The sequence below is a fragment of the Pipistrellus kuhlii genome, unplaced genomic scaffold (assembly GCF_014108245.1).
Source record: "Pipistrellus kuhlii isolate mPipKuh1 unplaced genomic scaffold, mPipKuh1.p scaffold_m20_p_8, whole genome shotgun sequence".
NCBI lineage: Eukaryota > Metazoa > Chordata > Mammalia > Chiroptera > Vespertilionidae > Pipistrellus > Pipistrellus kuhlii.
In genome coordinates, this window is record NW_023425584.1 from 10,907,810 (window position 1) to 10,933,948 (window position 26,139).

General features: G+C 35.7%; 1 protein-coding gene across 1 annotated transcript in view; it reads right to left on the reverse strand.

Annotated features, from left to right (window-relative positions):
* The window catches only part of GABRA1 (gamma-aminobutyric acid type A receptor subunit alpha1), a 48,040-nt gene extending 33,736 nt beyond the window's left edge, over positions 1 to 14,304 (reverse strand). The window contains exons 1-2 of the mRNA XM_036424429.2: positions 14,152 to 14,304; positions 10,407 to 10,522 (exon numbers count right to left, since the gene is read on the reverse strand). Of these exons, the coding sequence (XP_036280322.1) occupies positions 10,407 to 10,522; positions 14,152 to 14,231 (196 nt within the window). The 5' untranslated portion in view covers positions 14,232 to 14,304. The remainder of the gene's footprint in view (positions 1 to 10,406; positions 10,523 to 14,151) is intronic.
* Positions 14,305 to 26,139: the final 11,835 nt, after the last annotated feature.

Sequence of the window (26,139 nt, forward strand, 5' to 3'; positions counted from 1 at the left end):
TTTTGGGAGCAGCCAATCTGTTTTATCTAGCATGATAAAATGCTCTTAAGCCGTGAGATATTCATTTGACAAATATATGTGCTGTTTCCCTCTGATGTTTCTAGCTTTCTAGTAGGTTACTGTACTACATAAGTGACAAATTATAAAGGCCCAGAAGCCTCTTTGTAAATAGCACCATATCATTCAAATAGAACATAAAACATGGTTAAGTTTGCATACATTTATTGCCAGACATAATTGTTACTGTGCATGTAGGAATTAGGCATAAATGGAAAACAGGTTACATCAATGGCTATCGCCACATTTTAAAGTCTATCATATTACTTTATCTATCCTTTTCCCTAAGTGTATTTACCATACCATTTCATCATATTCCAGTATTTCTTTTTATTTTCTGCCAGCCATCTCCCTCCAAAGTTTCCCAAAACTCACTACTGTACTATTGCAAGGCAGATACCTGACCAAGAGCCTCAGCTCGTGAGTCGCTGACATTATCTTTTCACCGTGCAGTATCATGGAGAACCACCATCCACATAAATCCACTATTAATATTTTGATGTATTTCCTTGTATATTTTCTATTAAAATATAGTACTTAATGATTATCCTCAAATCGCATTCTCACTGAGTTGAGTTCAGTGTTGGTAAACAAAGGATTGACACCTTTGACCACAAGTATGTCACTCTCTGTAGCTCACCAGGAAGTCCCTAAGTGGCTCCTGAAGTGATTCTTCTTTAAGGCAGAGAAATCTGTAGGGCAAAGTTTTAAGATAGCCAGAGGATTGGTGTGAATGAACTTCAGCCAAATTGTAATTAGTGGTTATCTTGCTTTTGTGGCAAAGAAATGAAGACCTCTTCAGGTTCAGGAACAGGCTTCAATGGAAGATGTGCTCATATGCATACTCTTTGAGACTTAAGGGAATGGTTGAGGAATATTCTTTTCCCCAAATCTGGGAAAATTTAGTCATGTCTTCCTCTCCCCTTCAGGTTGAAATTGCCATAGGGTGGGAGGAGGGGATCTATCTATGTAAATTATTTATTATTTAAGGAATACTAGAACATTAGGATCTAAATCATCTGCTCAAATACCAAACTTTATTGACTTAGTGCTAGATTCTAAAGTGTTATTAGAAATACTCAAAGCCTTTCTCTGGATTACATGAGGAAAAGACAATACATTTTTATCCTTCCAAATACTCTACTTAAGAGCATGCAACATGAGTCAGGAACTTCTTATGAATGTTTATACACCTAGCCAAAGTTAAACATAAATGAATCCCTTTATGTAACTAGGAAATAGTCTGAAAATGAAGATCATTTAAAATAACTTGTTTGGAAGACATGTTGAAAGAACAGATTAATCAGCATATTTTTTCCATCAAATATTTTCTTCATAATCTTTCACTGTCCAATGTAAAAAATAACAAAATTATTTAAATGCATACACATGTTCCAGTTTTCAAGGGAGTAACATGGAATAGAGTTATATAAAACAGAATTATGTTGATGATGATGATTGCTCTTCTTACAATGATTGGGGAATATCTTCAAGTAGTTCATCAATGTAAATGAAGATTTTGTTGATAAATAAATCAATTCAAATAAATCTTTTAACAAGTCAAACTACAAAGATACATTTATGTATAAAACATATATACCTACATACAAATGCACACATATATGTATACATATATACACACTATATTATATACTCTAACTGCTAGACCATGGTAGCTCTGTTCTTACTTGGGATGTCTTACAATGTTGATAACCCACTGATAAGTATTGAAAAAACAGATGTTTTGCAGTGATAATTCAAAAAGATGATTAGTGCTTGAGGCAAAAATGAGAAAAGCAGTGGACTATAGTAAGCAGTAAGCACAGTGGAGATTCTGAGTCAAAAGATTCAGATTTTAACTGTGATTTTCCTGGAGAACAAGCTGCATGATTTTAGGTACTATCCTTTAATTGCTCTGATCATCCGTGACTATTAATAATGAAATTCTCATCTCAAGAAATACCTGCACAGCTGACTGCATTGCATTGGTATGAGGGTTAAATAAGATTGTGATGCCAAAAACACTTTGAGATGAATTTGTTGGGTATATTAAATTTGTCAGCAAACGTGTGTGTAGCATTTTCTGTGTTAGGCAGGTAACAGTTACATATTCATGAGCAAAAGTGCAAATGTTCTTGTTCTTATGTAGCATATCTCAGAGTCTTTGAGAAAATATGTTTTAGATAGATTAGAAACAGATTAGATAAATAGATATTATCTAATATATATATATATATTTATTTATGTACAAATACGCAAATTATCCTAATAAATTTCAGATTACTGGGAATTCTCTGAAAGAATGTCTTTTGAAGAGATGACTGTAAACTACTTGAAAGATGAGAAAACGTCAGGAAGAGGCAGATCCAGGGAAGGACGTTTCAATGAGAGGAAAGAACAAGATTAGAAGTAAGTGTGTTATGTTTAAGAAACAGAAAGTTTGCCCTCATTGGTGTATGCAGTGGGTTGAGCATAGTTCCATGCACCTAAGGGATTCTGGTTTGATTCCAGGTCAGGGCACATACCCAGATTGCAGGTTTGATCCTCAACCTAGGTATATGGGAGAGGCAACTGGTTGACATTTTTCTCCATGTTTCTCTCTCCCTGTCCCCTTCTCCCTTCCTCTAGCTCTAAACAAAACAAAATAAAACAAAGGTTAATATGTCCAGAGCCTGGTGTTGCTGATAATCATGATAAAAGATGACACTCTAGTGGTAAGTATTGATAGGCCCACACCTAGAGATCTTTGTGCATTTCACTAAGCAGTTGACCTTTACTCTAATGCAAAAAGAAGCCTTTGGGTAATGAAGTGAAATTATGTCGGTTGCAGCTTAAAAAGATGGCTAATACTGTGTGAATAATGCATTGCAAGAATCTTCAAAAGGGAGTTAGGGAGGCAATCAACAGTGAAAAATTATAGGTGGTATTTTATTAGAAACTAGAGGTTCAGTGCACAAATTTGTGCACAGCTGGGGTCTAGCCGGACCACCTCAATCTGGGCCGGCTGGAGGAGGGGTCACAGGAGGTTGACTGGCTGGCTCTGCTCCTGATCAGAGTAGGGGTGGCCAGTCGGGGGCAGGGCCAGCCAGGGGAGGATGGGAACAGATGGTTGGTGAGCTAGGGCTCCCCCCCACCCCTGTGGTCAAACTCTGGGACAAGGGGACAATTTGCACATTAAGCTTTTATTATATAGGATGCCTATCACAACTTATTTACTAAGGCACTGGCCATGGTTTTACTGGAAATGCAGTCTACTGCAGCACTCAGAGTATTCACTATGCCAAGTTCCAAGGACTTGTACCTTACGAAGGAGGTCTACTGCCTTCTCTAAACTTCTTTGTAGTCACTATATGGAGACTAACTGAACTCACATTAGTCATCAGAATAAAGTGTATCATTTAAGTTTTACTTTGTAATGGTCCTGTTTGGAAATTGAAAATATCCTGGACTCCCTACATAAATACCAATGTATGCTGCTGGATTGGGCAATGTATCTGCTCCCTGCCAATCTTTCTGGAACATCCTTCATTTTCATCCCTTAATGTGTTAGACTAGTTGGCAGCTTTCCCTAGTTGGTATGTAGTGCTACTTAATTGTGTACGTGCTTAACTGCTAAAGATGCAGAGCAGGTGGAGACTCCCACTTCAAGGTGTCTAAATAGTTCCTGCTCCTTTGTTGCCTTTGCATTTCAAGAACTCGGGTGATACAAGCAACTACCAGGGTTGGGGGAACAAAAGTAAATTTTACTGTGGCAGACATTTATCTCATTTCCGCTTAGAAATGTCCTCCTTTGCTCCTTACATTATGGGCAGTTTCTCTAGAGAGAGGGCTAACCGTTAGAAAAAAAGTATTGTTGCTGTGTTGGAGGAATGGGTTTCTCCCCCTCTATGTTAGGTCTTGATTGTGTAACCTGCAATCTCTTTGCGGTAAGATACTTCTTTTTCCCCCATTTTAATTATATGCAAATAATAATACAACAATCTTGGAGGGAGGCAGTGTCCACTTAGGACTTTGTCCTCTGATGTTTTCTGAAGTGGCAGCATTCCTGATGATTAATAATGAAATTGTCATCTCAAAAGCACTCCTACATTATTTTTCAAATAAAGAATTCAGATTCTATTTGTAAAAGTCAATCATCTATAGAAAATGTTTATTTTTAAAAATCAACATTGTTTCTAGAAAGAATTTGGGAAGTGAAAACTAAATGAAAGGTCAGAAGAACTGCACAAAAAATCAAGTGCATCCTTGTACTAGTCATCTGGCCTTTACAGGGAGAGCATAGCCTTGGTGGCTACATATTATCTTAGGAAATTCTTGGCTCTGCACTGGTAGACAGTTTCTACACACCAGGAAAAGATGAGAGTAGAAAGTTCCAAAACATTCTGGCACATCCCTTTGGGTATTTGGTTGGATTCATTAGGCGGGCTGGCTTCACGAGATGACTGGCGATGTCAGCCAGCAAAGGCTAAGAGGTGCTCTCTGCTCATTTTAACAGTCCCACTTGGGTTTTGATAACTGCCTTTTCAATGAAATTCAACTGAATTATGGGATGTCTAGATATTCGATTTCTGTGGAAATATATTGCATTATGCCAAAGTCTGAGCATCTGCTACACACCTTGCATTGAAAGCACCAGATAAAACTACAGCAAATTCAAATAGAAGAATTCAGGAATAGAATTTCAGCAGATAATACTCAAAGCCACTATCTGGGACAGTAAATATAATAACAATAATAAAAATTGGATAAATCTAAGTTATTAAAATTTGTTTTTGGTATTGTCAGTGTTTCAGAATCTTTTTTTTTATTTTATCAAAAACTATTCCATTGTGACAGAAATATATTTCGTCTTCTAACCTTTTGGAATTCTAGCTTTTTCACATAAATATAAAACATGTGTTTTAATTTTAATTAAACATGAATAAAATGATTGCCTATAATCTCAACATCACACAGGTGGAAAAAATAATAAAAGATTGCATGAATATCAGATATCTTATAATCTTGAGCTAGAACAGGGCTGAAATTTTTTTATAACATATTAATCTATACTGCTTTCTCTATCCCTTCATAATCTAAACTTCACGAAGTTGCAAACAATTTCAAACTGAAGTTAATCCAATTTTTTCACAGAGCATTTAGTTTTACAACTTCACATATTTTGACATAAAGACACATATAAATGCCAAGATCCCATCCTAATTCCCCAAGGACCCAGTGTCACCTGGCCAGCTGCACGCATATCCAGCCCAGTCAATTTACAGAGTCGGAGATGTTTAAATCTTAAAGCAGAAGTCTCATACAATAATTGGGCTAAAAGAAGTCTGAAAGGTCTTATACAGACATAAATAAATCCAAAATTAGTGACATTATATAAATAAGGAGAAAGTCTGCTTTGAGGCAAAGATTGTTTGTTAAATAACATGTTAGTACTAATATACCTTAAGAGAAAACTCTATTTATAGTCTGTTTGCTACTACTTATCTAACTGATACCTCCAATTAAGTAAAATATAAAACAAAGCAAAACCTGAAATCTATGACACAGAAAAAAAGAAGAAAATATTAACTAGATATCTGTTAAGTAGGAAGAAATAAAGCCCATTCTTCTATCTATATTCCTGCCCACCAGTTCACTTCTGTCTACTCCCATCTATCTGGGTTTGTCGCCTGATGGTACATTCCTTTTCTTTGCCTTCTTACCTATATGGTTTGATGATGAAATCTTTGAGATTCCATCATCCTATACATTATTTATTGAGGTTAAACTTAAGACAAGGCAGTATTTAGAAATTATAACACTATTTTTAGGAAATGCCATTTGTAGGGAGGGAGGAGGTTAAAAGTTCTGCAGTTCCTTTAACATGTGACTCAACCAAGATCTCACTTCTTTGGCTCTATCCTTGGTTAAGTTCCATTTTAAAAAATGTCTTTTGCCCTAATCTGTTTTCTAAGGAATGCGATAAAATTGTTTATTGAAGCCAAGGTCTTTTGTGTGAGAATGAAACTGTGAACAGGAGGAAGGTCAACCCTCAGCCTAGTGGCAAGCCCCAGACACTAAACTGGATGTCAGTAACCTGGCTCACCTTGGGATTTTGTCATATCATCAATAAAGTGTCACCTGTGTATATGGTGAGGCATACAGGAAGGTAAAAATATCACTGAAAGGCATTGTTTGTCATTAAAAATACAAACATCTTTTCTACTGAATTAAAGTTTGGATCTATGTTATGGGTTCTTTCTGCAACCCCTTTACAGAGTGCAGGAGGCCACTCTGATGGTGGCTGAACTGCAACCAGATGAGTACAATTCAAAGGGAGCATTATTTAATTTTTTTTTTTTTTTAGAAAGTTGGAGAGAATTCAGAGAATTCAGGTTTCTTTGGTTTATTATAATCACAGTTAATAAGGAGAAACTTGGGAAAATGAATATCAGAAAAGTGTGTAGTTTGGTCCTGATTTGAAATGAACAGAGGAATCCTGACTCATCCAGGAACTCCTCATAACGCTGATCCTTCTCCTTTATCGTGTTTTCATGCTGCTCCCCTCACCCCTTTCACTTCCCCTTTACTTCTCTCTCTACTCTCTCCTTATTTCCAATATTCTTTTCTGCTCTCCTTTCTTCTCTTACCTGTACTTTCCTGTCTCACCATTCTTTCTGGCTTTTGCCTTCACCCTTTCCCAACCATTGTATTCTTCTATACTGTCCATGGTTTAGGTCAGTACAGGAGGTCAAGAGCCTTTCGAAAACATTCTTCAGGCCCTAGTTGCAAGAGGGAAGCAGACCTCCACATCTTCCCCTCAAAGACAGGAATTTTAAATGAGAACAAATTCCACGATTACTGACAATTTCAATTTGTATTTTCTGGCTACTGATTGTATTTCGATTCAGGTTCACTTAAAGGTTTCTTCATTTATTTTGTACTTAAAATATGAACAAAGTCAACTTATTTTTCTCTTTGTGTTCCTAAATAGAGTATATGAAATCATTAGAATTCCACACATCCTATTCTTTTTTATCTCTTTTATCCCAAATGCAAAGCCCCTTCCAGTATATCTTATTTATATGTTATTCTTTTATTTTCATTTCTCAGTATTGCTCTTGGTCTTGAAATGGTAGCCTTGTTAAATAGTGTTATAATATCTGCAGACTGATTTCTGTCATCTGGATGCACCAAGTTAACTATTTTGTTTCTTATTTATTGGACAATGGGCATATCTCCATACAGTAATGCTAAACCTTCTGATGCAGTGCGTGTTTCTGGGTGAAAAAAACAGGTCATAATGAATTTGCACACACAGAGTTTTTTACATTAGTCTCAAGTCTCAGCTTGTCACATTTTTTATATTTTCTGAGGGCATTTGGAACAAAATATCCCTGTCTTCTGCACAATGTGCTGTTATTTTTATAAAACCAGACTTTTGCCATAATAATGAAGAGAGTGAGCCCCTTTTCCTTGCAAGAGTAGATTATCCCAGCTGTGATAATAAACCTGGTAAGAGGAGTCTTTTACTCCCTTATAAGTCATTGACAGTCTCAAATATTTCCTCTACATATTTTTATCTGAAAGCAAATGGATATTTAAAATAAGTATTTATTGTTAAAAGTATTAATTATGTCACCTTTTTCCCCACATAAATAATATTTTGAATGGTCCATTTTTATAATGGAAATCTACTGGAATACATAACCTACCAGAAATCGATGGTAAAGAAATGAAATTAATTATATTTTAGATCCTTTCAGTTTATGGCATCCAGACATTCTTCTCTAATTCTGTAGCTGATTATGTTTTTTTTTTTAAATCTATGGTCTGTATTTAATACTATGAAGAGTAGTTTTCAAAATACAGACATTCTCAAAATGTACTTTAAATTTTTAATGACTCTGAAGATTTTTGTAATAAACATTTACCATTATATCCTTTAAGGCTAAAAAATAAACTCCAAAAATTATAAAAATTAAGTTAGCCATTATTATTGAAGTTTTTTTCCAAAGTCTCATACCCATTAGATTGAATTTCAATACCTTATAGGATAATACATAAAATAGAAATAGAGGAAAATATTTGAGATTTTTAATATTTTAATGTTTATTATATCCTCAAAATCACTTTTAAGGAATCATAAATATCAGAGAAAGTATCTTTAACAAAGATGAAATGACATTATTCTTTTCAATTTTTCTGAGTCCTTGAATTTGCTATTACAACAGTAAATTTTATTCATTTCAATTAAGTAGAATATATCATACCTTAACCATAGTCAACTACCTATTTCTCTTCTTTATTTTTTTCTTTATTGATTAAGCTATTACATATATATCCTTATCCCCACAATGACCCTCTCACCCCACTCCAATTCATGCCCTACCCCCCTAGTGTCTGTGTTCATTGGTTAAGCTTATATGCAATCGTACAAGTCATTTGGTTGATCTCTCCTCCTTATCCGCACCTTACCCTATCTTCCCTCTGAGGTTTGATGGTCTGATCAATGCTTCTCTGTCTCTGGATCTGCTTTTGTTTTATTTGAGGGGATTAATAGATAATAAAAATAAATTCTATCAAAATAGTATTGTTGCTTTATGAATTAATATTGTTGTTTTTTCTAACAGAAAGAGTATGTGAGTGTGTGTGTGTGTGTGTGTGTGTGTGTGTAAAATTCTTTAACAAGCAGAATACTTTGCACAGAGCTTAGGAAGAATACTCATTCACGTGTAAAATTATTAATGGGATTTCTTAAACTAGAATAAAGACCTGGTTTTCTAGATGTCTTTTAAAAATTCTGCTGATTTTGTAAGTATTGAAATCATAGAACTGGAAGGAGAATCGGTAAAGAAATTAGATGCATGCCCATCAGCAAGTTAAAGTTTTGCTTTTTAAAACTTATGTTATTATCCTGAGTGTTTCTGCTTTTCATATTTTCCTTCCCTACCTGCAGTCTTTCTAAGTTATTTTAAATTTGATGAATCAGGAAATAGTTGTCCTAAAACCAATTCAGACGCTTAGATACATACACACAGACGTTACATTAATACATCGCACACACCACTATACGCTCCATTTTGTGACCCGTACATTTTGTTCCATAAGATTTTTTTCTAAAAACATAGTAAAGGAAAACTCAGTGGAATACAAACCTCAAGAAATTTGAATAGCAAGTTCTAGAATGAATGTTTGGAATTGGTAAGAAAGGATCCCTGGTAAAATCTGTCACATGTTTGACTTGTGTCTTTGACAAAGCAGTTTCCCTCCACCCTTGAGGCATTAATGGCATTTGGTAGCATCAAAATTGGCCCATGATCCATATTCAGCTGATGACATGAACCAAAGTATTTTAAAAATTAAGTCTAAATCCATGCTGCCATTCAGTTTTGAATTCTTAAGCTTCTTATTGTTTACATACTTTTACTATCTAAATGAAGAGGTAACTTTCTTAATATTTCTATTTAATTTTAATTTTAATATTGTTATTAAATAGTTTCTATAAATTCTTTGGAGAAGGTACACCATCAGTAATAGTTGGGAATCCTAGATTCTAACCTTGGTTTCTTGTGGGACTTTGGATGTTAATTTATTTCTTTGTTTCACTTGTTTTACTCTGAGATCAATATTTTGTTCTGGCTTCATTAGTCTTTGTTTAACTAAAAAAGATTGGTTGATTATCTTATTCAAGGGTTAGTCAAGTAAGTGTGTAATGTCTAATGCTATTACTTTTATTGTTATAAATATCGTGTTATTAAGTATCTTTGTCCTAAGCAAAATTTTATTTGTATAAGCAATTAAATTCAATTGAGTATAATAAAAAGTTATTAATATAACCAAATAGCAATACCGATACAAAGAAAAACACACTTATACTTCAGAAAATAAGGGTTTAAGTTTTGAATGCGTGGTTTATAAAAATCGCTACCATCTATCTAATTCACCTTTTATTTCAGAGGCGGTGTTAATCTAATGCAAAATAGTGGATCAATGAGTAATATCCCAAAAGTAATGTTTAGAGCAATGGATTCAGAGATATTCTACTTGAATTCAGTGCAGGCACAGCAATGCCGAATGCAGTAGCTGAACTCTTCAGGCTGGAAGGAAGAATATTAACCCCATTTCTTCCTTGTCTAGTAAAAGTAACATATCTTTAATGTTATAAGTCTGTATCTGCCTTTTATTACATATGCATTTGTACATGAAACTACCCTGGTAAATTCAACGTTGAGCAATCTATTAAAAATAAGTTAGTCATTTAACTACATAATGCCATTTTTATTATGTTACCATTTAGAAGAAAAGCCAGGCTTTTAAAATAAGGGTTTAATGTTGTTCTCTAAAATGAAAACAATAAGGTGACCCACCTCCCAATCCTGGTCTTAGGCGATTGTCATAACCATCTAGAAGTCGGTCCAAAATCCTCGTAAAGACAGTGGTATTGTCTTTAAGTTCATCTTGTGTTGATGAGGATTGTCCATAGCTGAAAAAAGCAGAATAGGAGGTGATAACTAAATGTAACATTTCTACTAAAACCTTTTGTCCAGATTTTCCTTCAATTGAATCTTAATTTGAAAATTCCTTCTGGTGTAGTGAAAAAACAAGTCTTATTTTAATTCCTACCATTTTCTCATACTCGTTCTCATGGGTGATAAGCTCTTTATTCTAATATTTCTAACTATGGAAGGAAAATTATCAGGAAATGAGTTCCTTCTCTTTACATTCATAGTTCTCAGCACGTAAACGCAATGCTCTAATGTTTGTTTTTGTTTTTGTTTTTTCATGACAAACAAGGTTAATGCATATTGTGAGAGAAATGTTGAGAGATTTCTTCCCAAATAAAAATATAAATATTTATGAGCTACCAAGATAATTAATAGTTTTATGTTAATTTCACTTATTTAACATGGAACATAAGTTAAACTTCCCCTCCTAACATCCCTTTCTTTATCTACTTCATGTACATACTTGTGTGTTTTGCTTTTGTTCTTTTGCTTTTTTATCCTCACCGGAGGATATTTTTCCATTGATTTTCAGAGTGAGTGGAAGAGAGAGGGAAAGACACATCAATTGGTTGCCTCTTGCACTCACCCCAGCCAGGGCCTGGGCCCAGGAGGAGCCTGCAACTGAGGTGTCCTTGACCTGAATCAAACTCGAATCAAACCTTGGACCCTTTTGTCTGCAGGTGGATACTCTATCCACTGAGCAAACACCGCCTGGGGCTGTACTTTGCTTTTTTGATGTTCTTTCAAGATAATACAGAATAGATAAATAGATAAAACATGTTACTTAGTATAAATACATTTTTACATCATTGAGTAGTTTCCATTCATCTGAAGGTTTATAAACCTATTTAGGTAGTTTTATAATTTGTTTATTCAAGCCTCTAATTAATTGACTTTTTGTCATTTCTGGTCTTGTAAGTAAAAAAAAAATACCTTGAAAAAAATATGGTCCAATATTCTTAATTTATGGTTTACTAAACTGTAGTGTAAGATTGGTGTTTTGTTTAAGAAACAAAACTTGTGAGCAGAGCTGGAAATAGGGCCCGTTTTTTTTCACATTTTAGTCTAAAACTTTATTTCTATTCTTCTATATTGGAGTACTTGTTTAAACTTTAAATCTTTATAGTTGAAGGTGTAATTATTCTTTACCATTGCTAGTCTTTGAGTTTCAACCACATAGTGACTGAAATTCAAATATTGTGTGTTTCTTACTTCAATCACATTATCATCTTATCTATGCTCCTTGAATCATATTTTATGTAATGATTAAGATGACACCTCCAAAATCCTGTGAGAGAGAAGTCTTCTAATTTAGGATGGATCACATTCCATCCACTGATATCTTATATATTACAGTGATAGCTCTGACCTTGAGTAAAAAGAATGTGAATTAGAGTATAAAGGAGGCAAATTCCACAAAAATAACACTTTCATATTTTCTGTTTAACATGCTTTGGTTTGAATCTTGCATTTTTATATTACTGATCAATCCAAAAAACAAGTAGTAACGTATGAAACTAGGACCCACTTATTTTACAGGAGCAAGATATATAACCAAAATATCATTTTAAAAAAACATGATTGTTAAATTAAATTTATATCAGCAAAATGTAATGGCTATTTTTTCTGGTAAGTTTTAATTTTATAACATTATAATAACTAAATGCAACTCACAGTAGTCAATGCATAGAATATTCCTCTATTAAATGATCTTTAGTTCTCCTAAATTCAACATGAATATCATGCAGATTAAGGGTTTGCTCTCCTTTGGTAAAATTAAACATCTTAGTAGTTTTTTTTTTTTTTAATGAGCTCTGTATCTTCAGCATGTCTCATTAGTCGATGATAGCAATAAATCAAAAATAGTTTTCTGACTGCAATTATTTACAAAAACTCTGTCACAAACCAACTGTCAAATGTTATCTTTCAAGGATATTAGAAGGTCATCCTGATAAAAATGGGAAAGAAATGTTAGCACACCTTATGTTGTGAGAGGGCCAGATCAAGTAATTAAAGGAAGAAAGCAATAAAATAAGAAGGGGGAAAGATGAGATGGGTGACATGACAGGGCACAATTAGATTGTTACCATGATTCTTAGAATATGAAGTTAGTTATCTATTACTTTTACCTGTATTCCTTTTCTTTTCTTCTCCTTTTTTTTTTTCAGCTTATATCACATTCAGGAAAATTTCCCCCCCTATTCTAACCTGTAAATGTATTCACCAATTTTATTTTTTTGCATTGGAATACAAATGCCAAAAATATGTGTCCCCACACTCCCAGAAAACCGGTTCTGTTATTGCAATTGGAATGGTAACCTGATTTTTAAATGGGATTTTATAAGCAGGTATTCTTTCTTTATTTCTAATTCACTCTGCCCCATTGTAATTGTCAGAGAATAGCCCTAGGATAAATATAATTGATTTGCTATTAAACACTCATGCTGATTTAATGTTTTCTAAATTAAATATATAATTTGGTGAGAAATGTCAGTTATGGTACCTGATTTTGACTCCATATGAACCACTAGATAATAAAACACTGTGCACTACCTCCATCTACAGGTCATTACAATAGTAACACTTCATGTAATTTTTCAAAAGCAGTGAAGAACATTTAACTCCTCAGATTAAGAGTATCTGGCAATAAAGCATTTCCTGTTCATCTGGTAGTCAGTATTTACCACATGAAATACCAAAAATAAAAGCAGCTTCTCAATTTTAAAAATCCTCCTAAATTTATATCTTCCCAGGCAGGCGATTCTCTCCCTCTGCCTTATACATAAGGGCTTACTTTCCATTACATTTTGAAGAATCTTAGATTTTTATAGTATGTCTAAGACTTCCTTATGAGCCATAGGAAATTACATAAGAAATATAAAAGTAGATAAAGAATAATCTGAAATATTTGGTTATTTATATCATTGCTACTATAATATCTTTATATGCTCAGTTGGGTCATTAGCAAACGTTCTGAATATGGGTAAGCATATTATTAAATTTGTCTTATAACTTGTGTTCATAATAGTTATGCTTAAATTAAGAATTTCAATTTTATCTGACATTCTCAATTACTTTTTTGGCATATTTTACCTCTAGTTGTTATATAAGTAATGTTTTCAAAACATATGTATATGCTTTTATTGAGACTAATGACTTTCAAATTACAAATATTATTTTGAACTTTTCACTACCATATAGTCATAAGTTTCTCTACAATTTTACTATTGGTTAAATTTTTTCTTGTTAAAAAATCAGCTCACATAGTATGCAGACATTAACTGGGGTAACTTTTCTATGAATAAGAAATAGCTGGTTTTGTTCAGTTACAGATGGACTGTGAAAAAAAAAGTTCAATTTAAGACTTAAATGTTGAATTAATACATTCCTCAATAAAAGCATAATAAGTGTATTCTAACTAACATACAAATCAGGTGGTTATTTTTTCGTGCTGCTTTTCCTTAAGCTTAACTGGAATCTTATTGCAGTTAAGTTTTTTGAATTCCCTTAGTCATGAATTCATCCAAGGGCAATTTTCTTCCCACTGAAAGAATAAGAGGAAAAGTTACAGAAATTCTCATGCGGATGTAAAATAAAGCATCCCCACCTTCTTCCAGCCAGTGTGCCCAGAAGGAAGGTCCAGGCCCAGAGACAGACAGGGAGACGCAGGCTCTTCCTCCTCATCATGGCTTGTGCAGCTGAGAAGTAGAACAAGTAGAGATCAATGTCTCTTGTAGGAACATCAGGTTATCACCACTAGGGCTGACTGAGGCAGTTCAGATGACTGCTTTGAAGTCAGGAAATGACCTCACTGGGCTATGACACCTCATTGGAAGCAATGGAAACCTGGACCTTCCACTCTCCACTGTCCCTTCCATTTCTCCATTTAGATATATACCAGTATCTTAATTTCTCCTATAAAAGAAGACAAGTTGAAATGCTTTCAGGTTACAATATTGCTTAACATAAAAACTGTGGGTCATTTTGTTCTCTCTAGGTTTTATACTTCCTATATAGTTTGCATTACTCTCTTCTTTTTTATTTATTTTTATTTTTTATTAATCATCTGAGAAATCTGACCTTTCTGATTCACGTTCCTGCAACTGAACTATGCATTGACATGTTTAGGTTGGTGTCTGTCACAGAGAGAGAATATTCGGGGACCAGAATGGGGAAGGTTAAAATGCTTTCGTGACTGAATTCATCTTTGCATTCTGAATGTGCCTCGATTTCAGAAGCAACTGTACTTATGTTTCTCAAAAAAAAAACCCAGCAACATACGAAACACACTGTTGAATGTCAAAGTCGTGCTTGTATTTTCTGCCTGTGATTGCCTTGTTAAATATGCTCACTAGTGCTTCGGCGAGGCTAAAGGACACACTTTACAGTCAAGCCATGTGCTGGTCTCCCTCACACACGCATACCACACTCACATCAGAGCACGCCAACATGCCCACACGTATTTCTCAAGCCCTCTCATATTCTGCCAGGTTGCTGTTAGAAAATGTTTCATCTCCAACAGATGGAAGCGGAGTGCTTTGCTTTGCATAAATAAGGAATTCTTTTTTCTCTCATAGGTAAAGTGTAATCAATCATCATCTGATTGTTGAATTTAGACTTCGTGGTGGGATGCTGGAGAAATGGAATACGGAAGGCTTAGATAATTTTTTTTTTAAGTATAGTCTATTGGTGGTGTCAATTTTTAAAAGGCACTGCACTACCTAGTTAAAGAGCAGATATGGCAACAATTGATTTAATGTGTGATAATTCATCCCAGTCACAATATGAGAAATGTTCAAGGTATCTGTTAGCAATTTCCTAAATGTATAACAAATCTTTTAAAACCTATTTTTCACTGAGCGCTCTATCATCGAATGCAGTATGCCTTTAAATACAGCTACCAAATGCTTCCCACACTCTCTGGGATCATTTAGATCAGCAAAAACCATTACAAACAGGCATGTAAGCAATGCAACATAATGTGTTTAGAGTGAAATGGTCTAGAGATAAGAACTGGGAGCATCATAGTTTTCCACTTAATTTACTGTCTGGCGTTGACACAGATGAGTTGGATATGACAGGAAATATGAGATCAATTATATTATGTTAAAACATTGCATCGAAATTGCATGATTATAATTCATCCTTTTTATTAGTCTTTGACAGCTGCTCTGAAAGAAAAACGGTTTCTCTTCCCCTACTAATACGTCGGTTTTTCTTTTTGAAAAATTCCTGAAGGGGTAAATGAGACAGAACAAAATCCCAAGGCAAGGTACCACAGCTTTTTGTTGCTCTAACATTTTGGAAAGAGAAAAACAAACCTACCACCACGGCACGGGAGTTGTTCAGTGAGAAAGTTTCTTGCAAATACAAGCATAATAGTTTAAAAGAACCGTGAAGCTGCCTCCTTCCCCCTTTTCCACCCCCACTTCCCCCCACGGAACACGCACTCCAAACACCCATGTTCCACGGCGCCCATGCCCTTCCAATGATAACTTGAGTTGTTTGCATTGGAATCAGGGAGACCCCCTACACCAGGAAGGGGCATTTCAGCAGCGTGTCCACCGAAGGGGGGAGAATAGGCATTTTGCAGCTGGAAGAGGAGGATGGCTCTCCCTGGCCAGGATGGAACAGCGAGACAGGTTTTCCGTCCCAGCCTTCCTAACTTCAGGCTGTGCCCACCCAAGCCCCTCCCCACCTCACCCCGACTCCCTTTTGGGGAGAGGGGAGGTGGGATGGAAAACAACAACAACAGCAACGCGACCAAAACAACAGGTCACCACCCACCCAGTGGGATGCACATTCCAATCTGCTTCCAGAAAGGGGGACAGAGAAACAGAGTCCACAGAAAGCAAATGCCCCCTCTATCGCTGCAGCTTTCAGCTTGCAAGGGAAACGTGCCTTCATGCTACCTGCGATGGGAGCGGGCTCGGTCCTGGGTCCCGGTCCTGGTCCCCCTGGCTCCCGCGTCTGTCTGTGGGTAGCAGCCGTGCTCTCCCGCTAGGCAAAGCCACAGCTCTGCCTGCGTGCTGTGGTTGGAAGCAGCACTTACCTCAGGCCCCCGTGGGCGCCGATCGATGATCGATTGATTGCTTCAGACCCGGGCAAAGTGTGTGCGAGAGGAAGCCGCGGGGAGCCCGGAGCAGCCCGAGTCCAGGCGGCGGCGAGCAGAGGGGCGTCTGCGCCCAGCCTCCCGCTCACTCGCTCACTCGCTCACTCGGTCTGAGCCATCATGGACTCTGCGTGCTCCTCTGCCGAGGATTTCACACCCAGATTGGCTCCCCCAAATCCAATCCGCGGCTCCACAACAAAAGATTTCTCTCTGCCGAGACAGTAGTAATACGTCCCAGGGCAAACCGGATGTGAAATAGGCGGTGACTTCATGCCAGAGAGATTTTATTTTAGAAAGGAAGGTGGTACCAAGTCTCTGGGTCTGGAGACCAATCCGCCCATTTTTTTTTAATTTTTATTTATTTATTTTTTTTATATAGATGCAGCACCATTTAACTTGCACCGCTTTTGGCCCTCATCTCCTTCCCCAGCTACAGACTCAGATCCTTCCACCATCAGATTGCTGCTGCGAGCCTTCCCTGTTTGTGGGGCGTCCGGCTGGGGGAGGGAAGGGGAGGCAGGGGGAGAGACCGAGGACCCACGTTCAGGATGGTTTTTTTTGGTCCACTTTCCATGTAGCAGCACGTTCTGTGAACGTGTGCCCGTTCCAGACAAAGCAGATCGGGGTAACGGGCCCGCCTCTGATCAGAATTGCGATGAGAGCATGCAGATGAATGAAGGCGAGGCGCGGAGCAGGAGACAGACGCAGGGCTGCACACATGTGGCGCACGCTGCCCTCGCCTCCGTCCCCTATACTCGCACTCCCACACACATGTCTGAGCGCCCTGTCTTGCAGAGTCACGAATGGTGAGCAATGGCCAGAAGAGAGTTCTGGACAGCAGGGAACCAACTGGCTCCAGGGTTTAGGGGATCCTTCGCACTTTCCCCAGTTGTGAGCGCTTGCCAACCCGCCTTCATCCATCCGTAGCTTAGAGAGAGGACAGCAAGAGAGCATGCTCCCTAGCTCCAATCGGGGTTTGAACTTTTAGATGCAATTGTTTGTTTACTTGGTGATGGAGAAAACGCAGGCTCCTTACATGGGAACTGCCTCTGGGTCCCTAAGACAAGGAGTATTTAACTTTAAATACATTGCCCAGATCATTTCTAGGTTGGAGATTCCTACCTCCATCCCCAGAATCTTCCCTTTGCCTCCCATGCTATCATTCTAGGGATTAGGAAAACAAACGGGAGATGGGGAGGAGAGATGCACAAAAAGATGTTTAGAAGTCAGGACCCAAACCCCCTCCTGGTGTTTACCTCTGCCCTTCTGCTCTGGTGGCTCTCCACCCAGGAGTCATTATACATTTAGGGAAGGAGGGTGTGTTTCAATCGCAGTCTCACTAAATCTCTAAGGAGTCAGGGGAGGCTGTGGTTTCTCTCCTTGGATTTTGTGAATGGGTGTTTGTAGCAGGGAGGAGATGAGTGCTATCTTCCTGGGATAGTACTTACTGAAAGGACCCAAAGCGCTGGGAGCTGTCCCTTCAGCACTTTCGCCAGAACTAGGTGGAAAAGATGTGGTGCCTTCATAAGGTCTGAGCCATCATGGACTCTGCGTGCTCCTCTGGTAAATAAACTCTGAATTTCCAACTTTGGTGAGCTCCTAGCCATTTTTTTCCCCCAAGAGGACTTCTAGCATAGGAGATACTTCTGGAAGGGGCAGGGCTTGGTTAAGCAAAGGTAACACTAGTCCATGCCACTCCTAGGTTTGGATTCTACAAGTGTTCCTTGATTTTGTGCTGCAGCACAATCATCTTCCAAGATGAAAGCATAAGGCAGGTGATTGAAATGACAAGGAATCTAGCATTAAAGACCACATCCACAGTTGGGTTTGGTTATCTTGTGAGTTTTCAAAGGGAAATGTTAGCAGGAAATTATTTCAGAAAAAAAAAATCTTTGAGGAAGGGGGAATTATGATAACCTATTTCTGGGCAGGAGTTGCCTACTCTGTTGAGACTTAACAAATGTTCATATATTCTTAAAGGTACCCATTAAACATCATAACTCCCCCATGTGACATGACCCAATTTTTATTTAATTTGTTTGTCCATTAATTTAGTTGTTTATTGAGCAGTTCTGAGACTAAAACTCACTTTAGTAAGGTTTGAAATCTGAGGTTAGCAATAAGAAAACATAGTTGTTGTTTTTTAACCTGATAATATATAATGCAATTCCATGGTTTTGTTTTGACTCAACAAAGACTGATAGTCCTAAAAATGTGATCTTTTAGTGTATTTTTCTCTTAGTTGAATTGTTGCAGCTTCTTTTACTTTCCTCTACAAATTGAGAATAACTTTATTTCCTATACCTAATGAATACAACCAAATCACCATACCGATGATGTTTTTATGAGCACAGCCACTGAAACTTGATCATTTGAACAGTAATCTCTGAGAATAAATCCAATCACATCTTGCTTCAGACTGTAAGAGTCATGTTACTATCCAACAGGAATTGGATTGCATAGTGATTCCATATATTTTGAAACAAGTATTTATAAATAACTTTTGGGTATATCTTCAAATATAGCACACATATGAAAATGAAAATGTCCATACTATGATTTTCTTTTCAAAAACTCAAAGGTAGTTTTTACTAGATGATTAATGTGTAACTTGTTTTGTGATATGTATGATATGTTTTTAATAAGTAAATTTAATAACTTGTGGGTGTTTAAAATTTGATAATTTGACCATTTGAAAAAATAGCAATTGCATCTATAAATTATTATTGTGTTTATTATTTCCCATCTAAGGTATTATTGCCATTTGCACATAATGCCAGAGAGAATAAAATATAAGAAATTAATGAGAGGAAATAACTTACTTTATACTGTCTTGTTAATTTAACCCCTGCTTAGATAATTGTTGAAATTATTTTTACTTTTTACCTAGGGGAATGAATCTCTTCAAAGTGTGTGTGAATCTGATTGAAGTTTTGAAATAACAATAACCATATGTTCAATATTCTTAAAATATTTACTTGGTGCCAAATAATATGCTAATCAGTTTGCATACATCATGCCATTTAATTCTGAAAATATGACTGTTAGAGAGAGTCTTAATATTTCCATTTTACAAATTATTCAGTAACTTTTGAATTATGAAGAGCATGAGACTTGCCCAAGGTCCCACAGCTGGTGCATGTTCATGGTGGAATGCAAACCCATATCTTCTGACTTCAAGTCTTATTCTTAACCACGTTTCTATGTTACTTTATTTCTTTACTCTGTGGTAGTGAGCTCAAGTTAAAATCCATCTTATTTATCTTATGTCTATCATTGACCCTCTTCATGTCTGTCACATAAAATATTCCTCTGAGACTTTTTATTTTAATAATCTAGTACATCCAACTGCAATGTAATAGGCTTACTTTAGTATTTCAGAGGCTTCTGCTATTTTCCTCCTGCCTTATGGGGCCAGCTGCAAAGGCCTTCCACACAGGCACTAGTTCTGGGCGGAAGGGATTTGAGGTCAAACCTAGGACCAGGGATCCTGGGGAGGCCTAATAGCTCTATTTCTAGTGTTACAGTCTGGTACATTTTGCTTTTTCTGTCAATTTTAAATGGCAGGGAGCCCTGACCTAATTGAAGTGGCACTGATTCTTTTCAACAGAAATGTTGTTTTTTTTTTTACTTCTTTCAACTAAATGTGGACCCAAATGAGGAAAAAAATAGTAAGAGTGTTCTCATTAATTCAGTGTGGCTTTTTATCATTTACAAAATAAATTGGAGTGAAGAAAAAAAAGATACAAGTAAAATGATAAAATATCAAATAAGCTTCAGCTGAAATCTAGAATGAAGTGGTCATTTTCAAAGTAATTGCATGGCTCAGATATATACACTGAAATTATATTTTAACATTAGCATACTGTGAAACGTGGTTATCAGTTTGCAACAATAAGCATACAGGTTATAATTAAAGATGATTTCCCTACATTTGTGTATATATAGTTAGATTTTATATAGAATATTTACATTCACTAAACTTGCCCTTTTTTTCTAATTTCCCAGTAAAAAATAAAGACCATCTTATTAATGAACTATTCCAACATATCTAAAAGGCTAGCTCATCATTTATAATTGATATTGAAATAAAGGTTTGATTTGGGGAAAGGAAAAAACTATGATATATGTAATCGAGTAATTTTGAACCTTAACCTAGATACTTTTTTTCATCTGGATTACTTAGACAAATGATTTTATCCAGCCTGGAAGGCTAGTTTAATATCTCAGCATAGTGAGTGGCATGGTAGGTATCATGAAAACAAAACCAAATTTCCCCCAAAATACTTTAGTCTTAAATATTTGGCACTCTAACTGGACTTAGAAATCGTTAGCCACAACCACTTTGACAGATCGGAGAGACTGTGCAGTTTTTCCTGTGATCTTTGCAGAGGTAGAACCCAGGTTAGCCTGGCATACTGAATGCTCATCCATGGACATAAGTCTGAAGTCACTGACACCTAATAGCTGTATGTTACTGAAATTTTCTGAGGCTCATATTTTAAAATGAGATAACAGTACATCCTTAACTGCTTATGGTATAACATGGGGGAAAAAGAATCATCTTGTGTAACTCCTAAGAGGTGTCCAATAAATGCCATTTTTCTTCTCTTTTATCTGAACATAGAGTCGTTACTTTTTAGCATGTTGGTGCATTGTCAGTAGTATGCCCGTGTAACTCATAATACTGATTATATTGTCCATATTTTACATAAAATTTAACTGAAACATAAAATATTCCATTGTCGGACAAGGTACTATGACAAGCTAACTCCCACGCCACTTTAATCCCAGGCCTGTGTTTTTATTTATAAGGTATTCAGAGAAAAGGGACACTTTTCACTACACCTGCCCTAGGCATAGAGTATTTTACACACACTCCAAACCAAGGGGATTTGAAGAGCCTATGCACCATGGTAGATCCAACCACAGCACATGTTCACACCACAGCTCCTACAGCCAGCATGGACGCCCCCAGAGGACATTTTACATTATTTTTCCATAAGATCTAAGAAGGGCCCAACTATTGTAATACCCATATATATGTCATATATATATATATATATATATATATATATATATATATATATATATATATATATATTACTTAATAGTCATATAAGTAGGACACAACTTAATTTTCTTCTGTGACAGTTTTCATTTATCAGCAACTCATGTGTAACCCATATTCACCCATTTTCCTTCCAAGTCTTCTCACTTTGTTAAACCCATCAACCCAGACAGGAAAAATACAGATTTATTTAGAGTCATGAGGAGTGATAATATGCTGATAGTTGAAAGATATTTTAGAATATCGAATAAAATATCAGTAATTTTACCCAGCCAGTGTGGATCAATGGTTGAGCATCGACCCATAAACCAAGAGGTCGCTGGTTTGATTCCTGGCCAGGGGTTGCAGGCTTGATCCCAGTAGGGGGCATGCAGGGGGCAGCCAATCAGTGATTTTCTCTCATCATTGATGTTTCTATCTCTCTCCCTCTCCTTTTTTCTCTGAAATCAATAAAAATATAACAATATCAATAATTTCCAAAACGATTCTAGATACCATTAGCATCTTGAAAAGTGTAATGTAGTAAATCAAAGGACATAGGGAAGCAGACATTGTTAATTAAAATGTCACAGTTTTATATGTTATATTTGTAGATGTTTTATACTCTATGAGTTGACATAAGAAGCATGTACTCTATTTTTGTGGGGAAATGAAGACATTCAGGATGTGTGTATGTGTGTGTGTGTGTGTGTGTGTGTGTGTGTGTGTGTACATAGTCTCTTTAAACTCCTTTAAACCAGTAAAATCCTTATCTATCCATATTTTTCTTCATTAAGGTGAACATAATGAATAGGTTATTTAATCAGTATCATAATTGTTTAGCATGCAGGCTGAAAAGTAAAGATCTGACTTGGAGACTCAACTTAGAGAGATTACTTATCAGAAATAATAATAATATGATAGTAAATAGGCATGTTGGTACCCAGAAACTGCATTTCATTTATGCAGAGCCTTCTGGCATGATTAGGCCTATGCCTTGTTTAGAATGTTGAGAATTTTAATGTGTTCTCGTTATCCTGTTGGGCAGCTGCGTTTATATATTTCCGTTTGAATCTGTAAAACACAAAAAGTGACACAAACAGTAAAGCAGCATTTAAAAAATCAGTCAGTCTTCCCTAAATGGCTAAATTATTTGTGGAAAGGATATGCAATGGAAGGATTTACTAGAACAAAGATCAAGAATTAAGACACTAATGCCCCATCTGTTCAATAGTTCCCAATTCTTGGTGTTCACATAATCGTGTTCTGTGGAATAAATTGAAAATGAGTTTGTGGCTGTGAATGCATCTTATTATGATTATTCATAAATATATTTAAATGTGACTAATGTCCTTATGTTAAATGTAGAAAATATAATAGAACTAATTCAATTTTTTTACTATAATTTAAAACTAAAAAAAAATCTCTCAATCCATTTCCAATTTTTATTTTAATAACATTCACTAAGATTTTTATTAGAGAAAAATGTATAGCCTCTATTTTAATTACATCTGTGAGATTAGGCATGGGTAGGGAAGAACTGATGAATTTTAAAGATGAGTGATGATCACTTTTGAGTAATTTTATTTATGAAACTAGAAGCCCCTACAAATCTTTGAAATATAAACTTTCTTCCATGAGAACTTTAGGTTTGGGCCAGAAAGCACTGCAATGGATGAGTAAATCGGTACAACGTAAGAAAACTTAACATATAGAATCAAGATGACAAAGATATATTTAGGTGTCCTACACTTCGGTGCTTCTAAGATGACAGTGCTTTGTTGCCTTGGGAAGATATAAAGTGTGATTTTGAAGGCAATTGAGTGTGCTTACTATTTGTCACTACTCATATTTGGTGTTAGAATTTAAACATAAAGTAGACAATTTTAAATTTTTATTTAAGAACATAAGAGAATGAACTCCAAACTACAATTTCTTCCCTATATGAGAGGGATTATCTCCTATTTAATACCTATAATATACCAGACACTGCAGTGTTTGTGTTTTTTCACATAACTTTTACAATTGCATTCTCACAATAATGCTGTTTATAGATAGATAACTTAGGTTCAAAACAAATAGATTTTCTCAGAGACACATGGCTTATAAATCAGCCTTGATTTTAACCCAGGCATAGATCTTGTGGCTTCAAAAACTTGTGATTATAAGGCAATGCATGTAAATCTCTCCCATGTAGGGCGGGAGAAGCATTGTCAATGAAAACAGTTCTGTTCACAAATAATTACACAATGAAATGCAGGTCTTATGAATTAGGAAGTTTGTAGTGATTAGTATAGGTAATCAGAGTAACACACTTAAGAAAGTAGAATTTGGAGTCGGATATTTTCTTTTTCTGGCAATTACTTACCGTTTGGCCACCTAACTGTTCTGAGCTTCAGTTTCATTATTTTTCACAGAGGACTAATAGTTTAACTTTGCATGGAATATTAATGAACTCATACTTGCAAAGTAGATAACATATTAAAATATATACACTAATTAATAACTATGGTAATTATTAATATAATTTTTACATTGTTAACCGTCTGTGAAAACATACAACTTTTCCTAGAATATTTCTTAGCTTCCCTGATTTTGAAATTAAGTTTTTGTATATCACAACCAATTATGTTGTGGCTTTGCAGTTGAACCAACTCACTTAGCCAAAATTTTTCAAATACCAGGCTGACCATTTGGTTCTTTTGATCATGTAGTTGTAGCCTTAATCAAGAAAGCTTTGGCCTTTGCAAAGAGAGTGAATTCATTATCTCAGAGAAATTCAACTTATCTGGTTGTAGGACATAAAACATAAAATGTTTAAGGCTGAAGCAAGTGCAAGACTCAGCCATAACCCTATGACAGAAGGCAAGAAATTCTGTCTCCATCCAACTTCTGCTCAGCTACTTTGGCATTAAGACAGTATGTTTAGTGAAAATATAGGATAGCTTAATATTGAAATCAGACAAAAAGGGATCTAAAATAGATGGGATGAAAATTAATGAATAAGAGTTTAAAGAAAATACCTACTCTTGCTCTGCCTTACTCTTTTCTGACAATTGGAGTAGATATTGCTAAAGGAGGAAGCAGTTCAGAAACTCTAGAAAGAAACATTGAAAGATAAACCATTATTATGATTTCGGCAAATTCTGAAATTGAAAAGCCACTTTTCATGGACAAAGAAAAATCAGGGAAAGATCCATTTTTATACAGTGCTTTTTCTATTTACTCACGTGGGAATACTATAGCAGGGAAGTTCATTCCATGATGAACCAAGTGAATCATACCAGTGTTCTGAAATACAAATTAAACACAAATGTCAGCTCTTATTAAATTGAAAATCATACAAAACATTCTGTTTTGTTTTATGAATTTTTAATAGACCAATTTGAGCGTGCTTATATTTCTCCTACGCTATCAAAGTGGAATACAGCCAGAATTTAGAAACATGTCTGCAAAGCAGCTTAACTATATTAATGTTCTGTGCTTATTCTTCATTATTAGCTCTGTAAACAATGTTAAAATACTACAGTTACTTTTTGGGTGACCTTGAGAGACTCTTACCTCTAGGAAAACTAGCTATTTCAGGAATTGAACTACCCTAAGTTAGTCTGACAGCCATATGTTTAAATCATGATTTCAGCCCCTGAAGAAATTTTTGTCAGGCTCCCAAGCAAGTCAGCAAATTCAGGAAAATTGCCCTGTGGCTTTAGAAGAACATGTTTGGGGAAGGTCAGTCAAGGTTCAGAAAGCCTTGGCTTAAGGAGGACACAAATACTATTCTCAGAACAGCATCTGTCTCATATATAAGAATTATTCTTATATATATACTTATGGAATGCCCCATAAATTATGGGAAAAAAATCCATTACAAAATGTGGCCTCCTCTACTCACATATCCTAAAATCAATGTGTAATTTGGCCCACAGCAACATATAAGAACAAAAGAAAATAAAAATCTTATGAGGCAACAGGAAAATGTAAGAAGGGGAGAAAAAAAAAACATTTCAGGACTAAATTTGTTTAAAACTTATAGTAACTTCTGAACTATAATACATGGGCACAGCTAGGAGAAAGTGTAAGATTTGAAATTGTAGCCCCAATTTTTTTTTATCATTCTTCACTTTGAAATATCATTCTTAGGCTAAAGTTGCTAAAATCACTTATCTTTTGAAACACATTGATTAAGACATAAAGAGAAGTATGGTCTTCAGAGCTCAGCACATCAAACATGGAAAAATAAAAATTTTATGAAATCTAAAAACATGACTCTTGGACACAATAGCAAGTAGTTATTTGTTCATGCCACTGTTATTTGAGGAGGCCTCAGTAACCATGCTTTGTTCAGATCATTATTTCTCTCTAGTTTCCAGTTCAAAATCTAAATTTGAGATTCTCTCATTTAACAGCATTCTCTGACTCTTATCAGGGACACT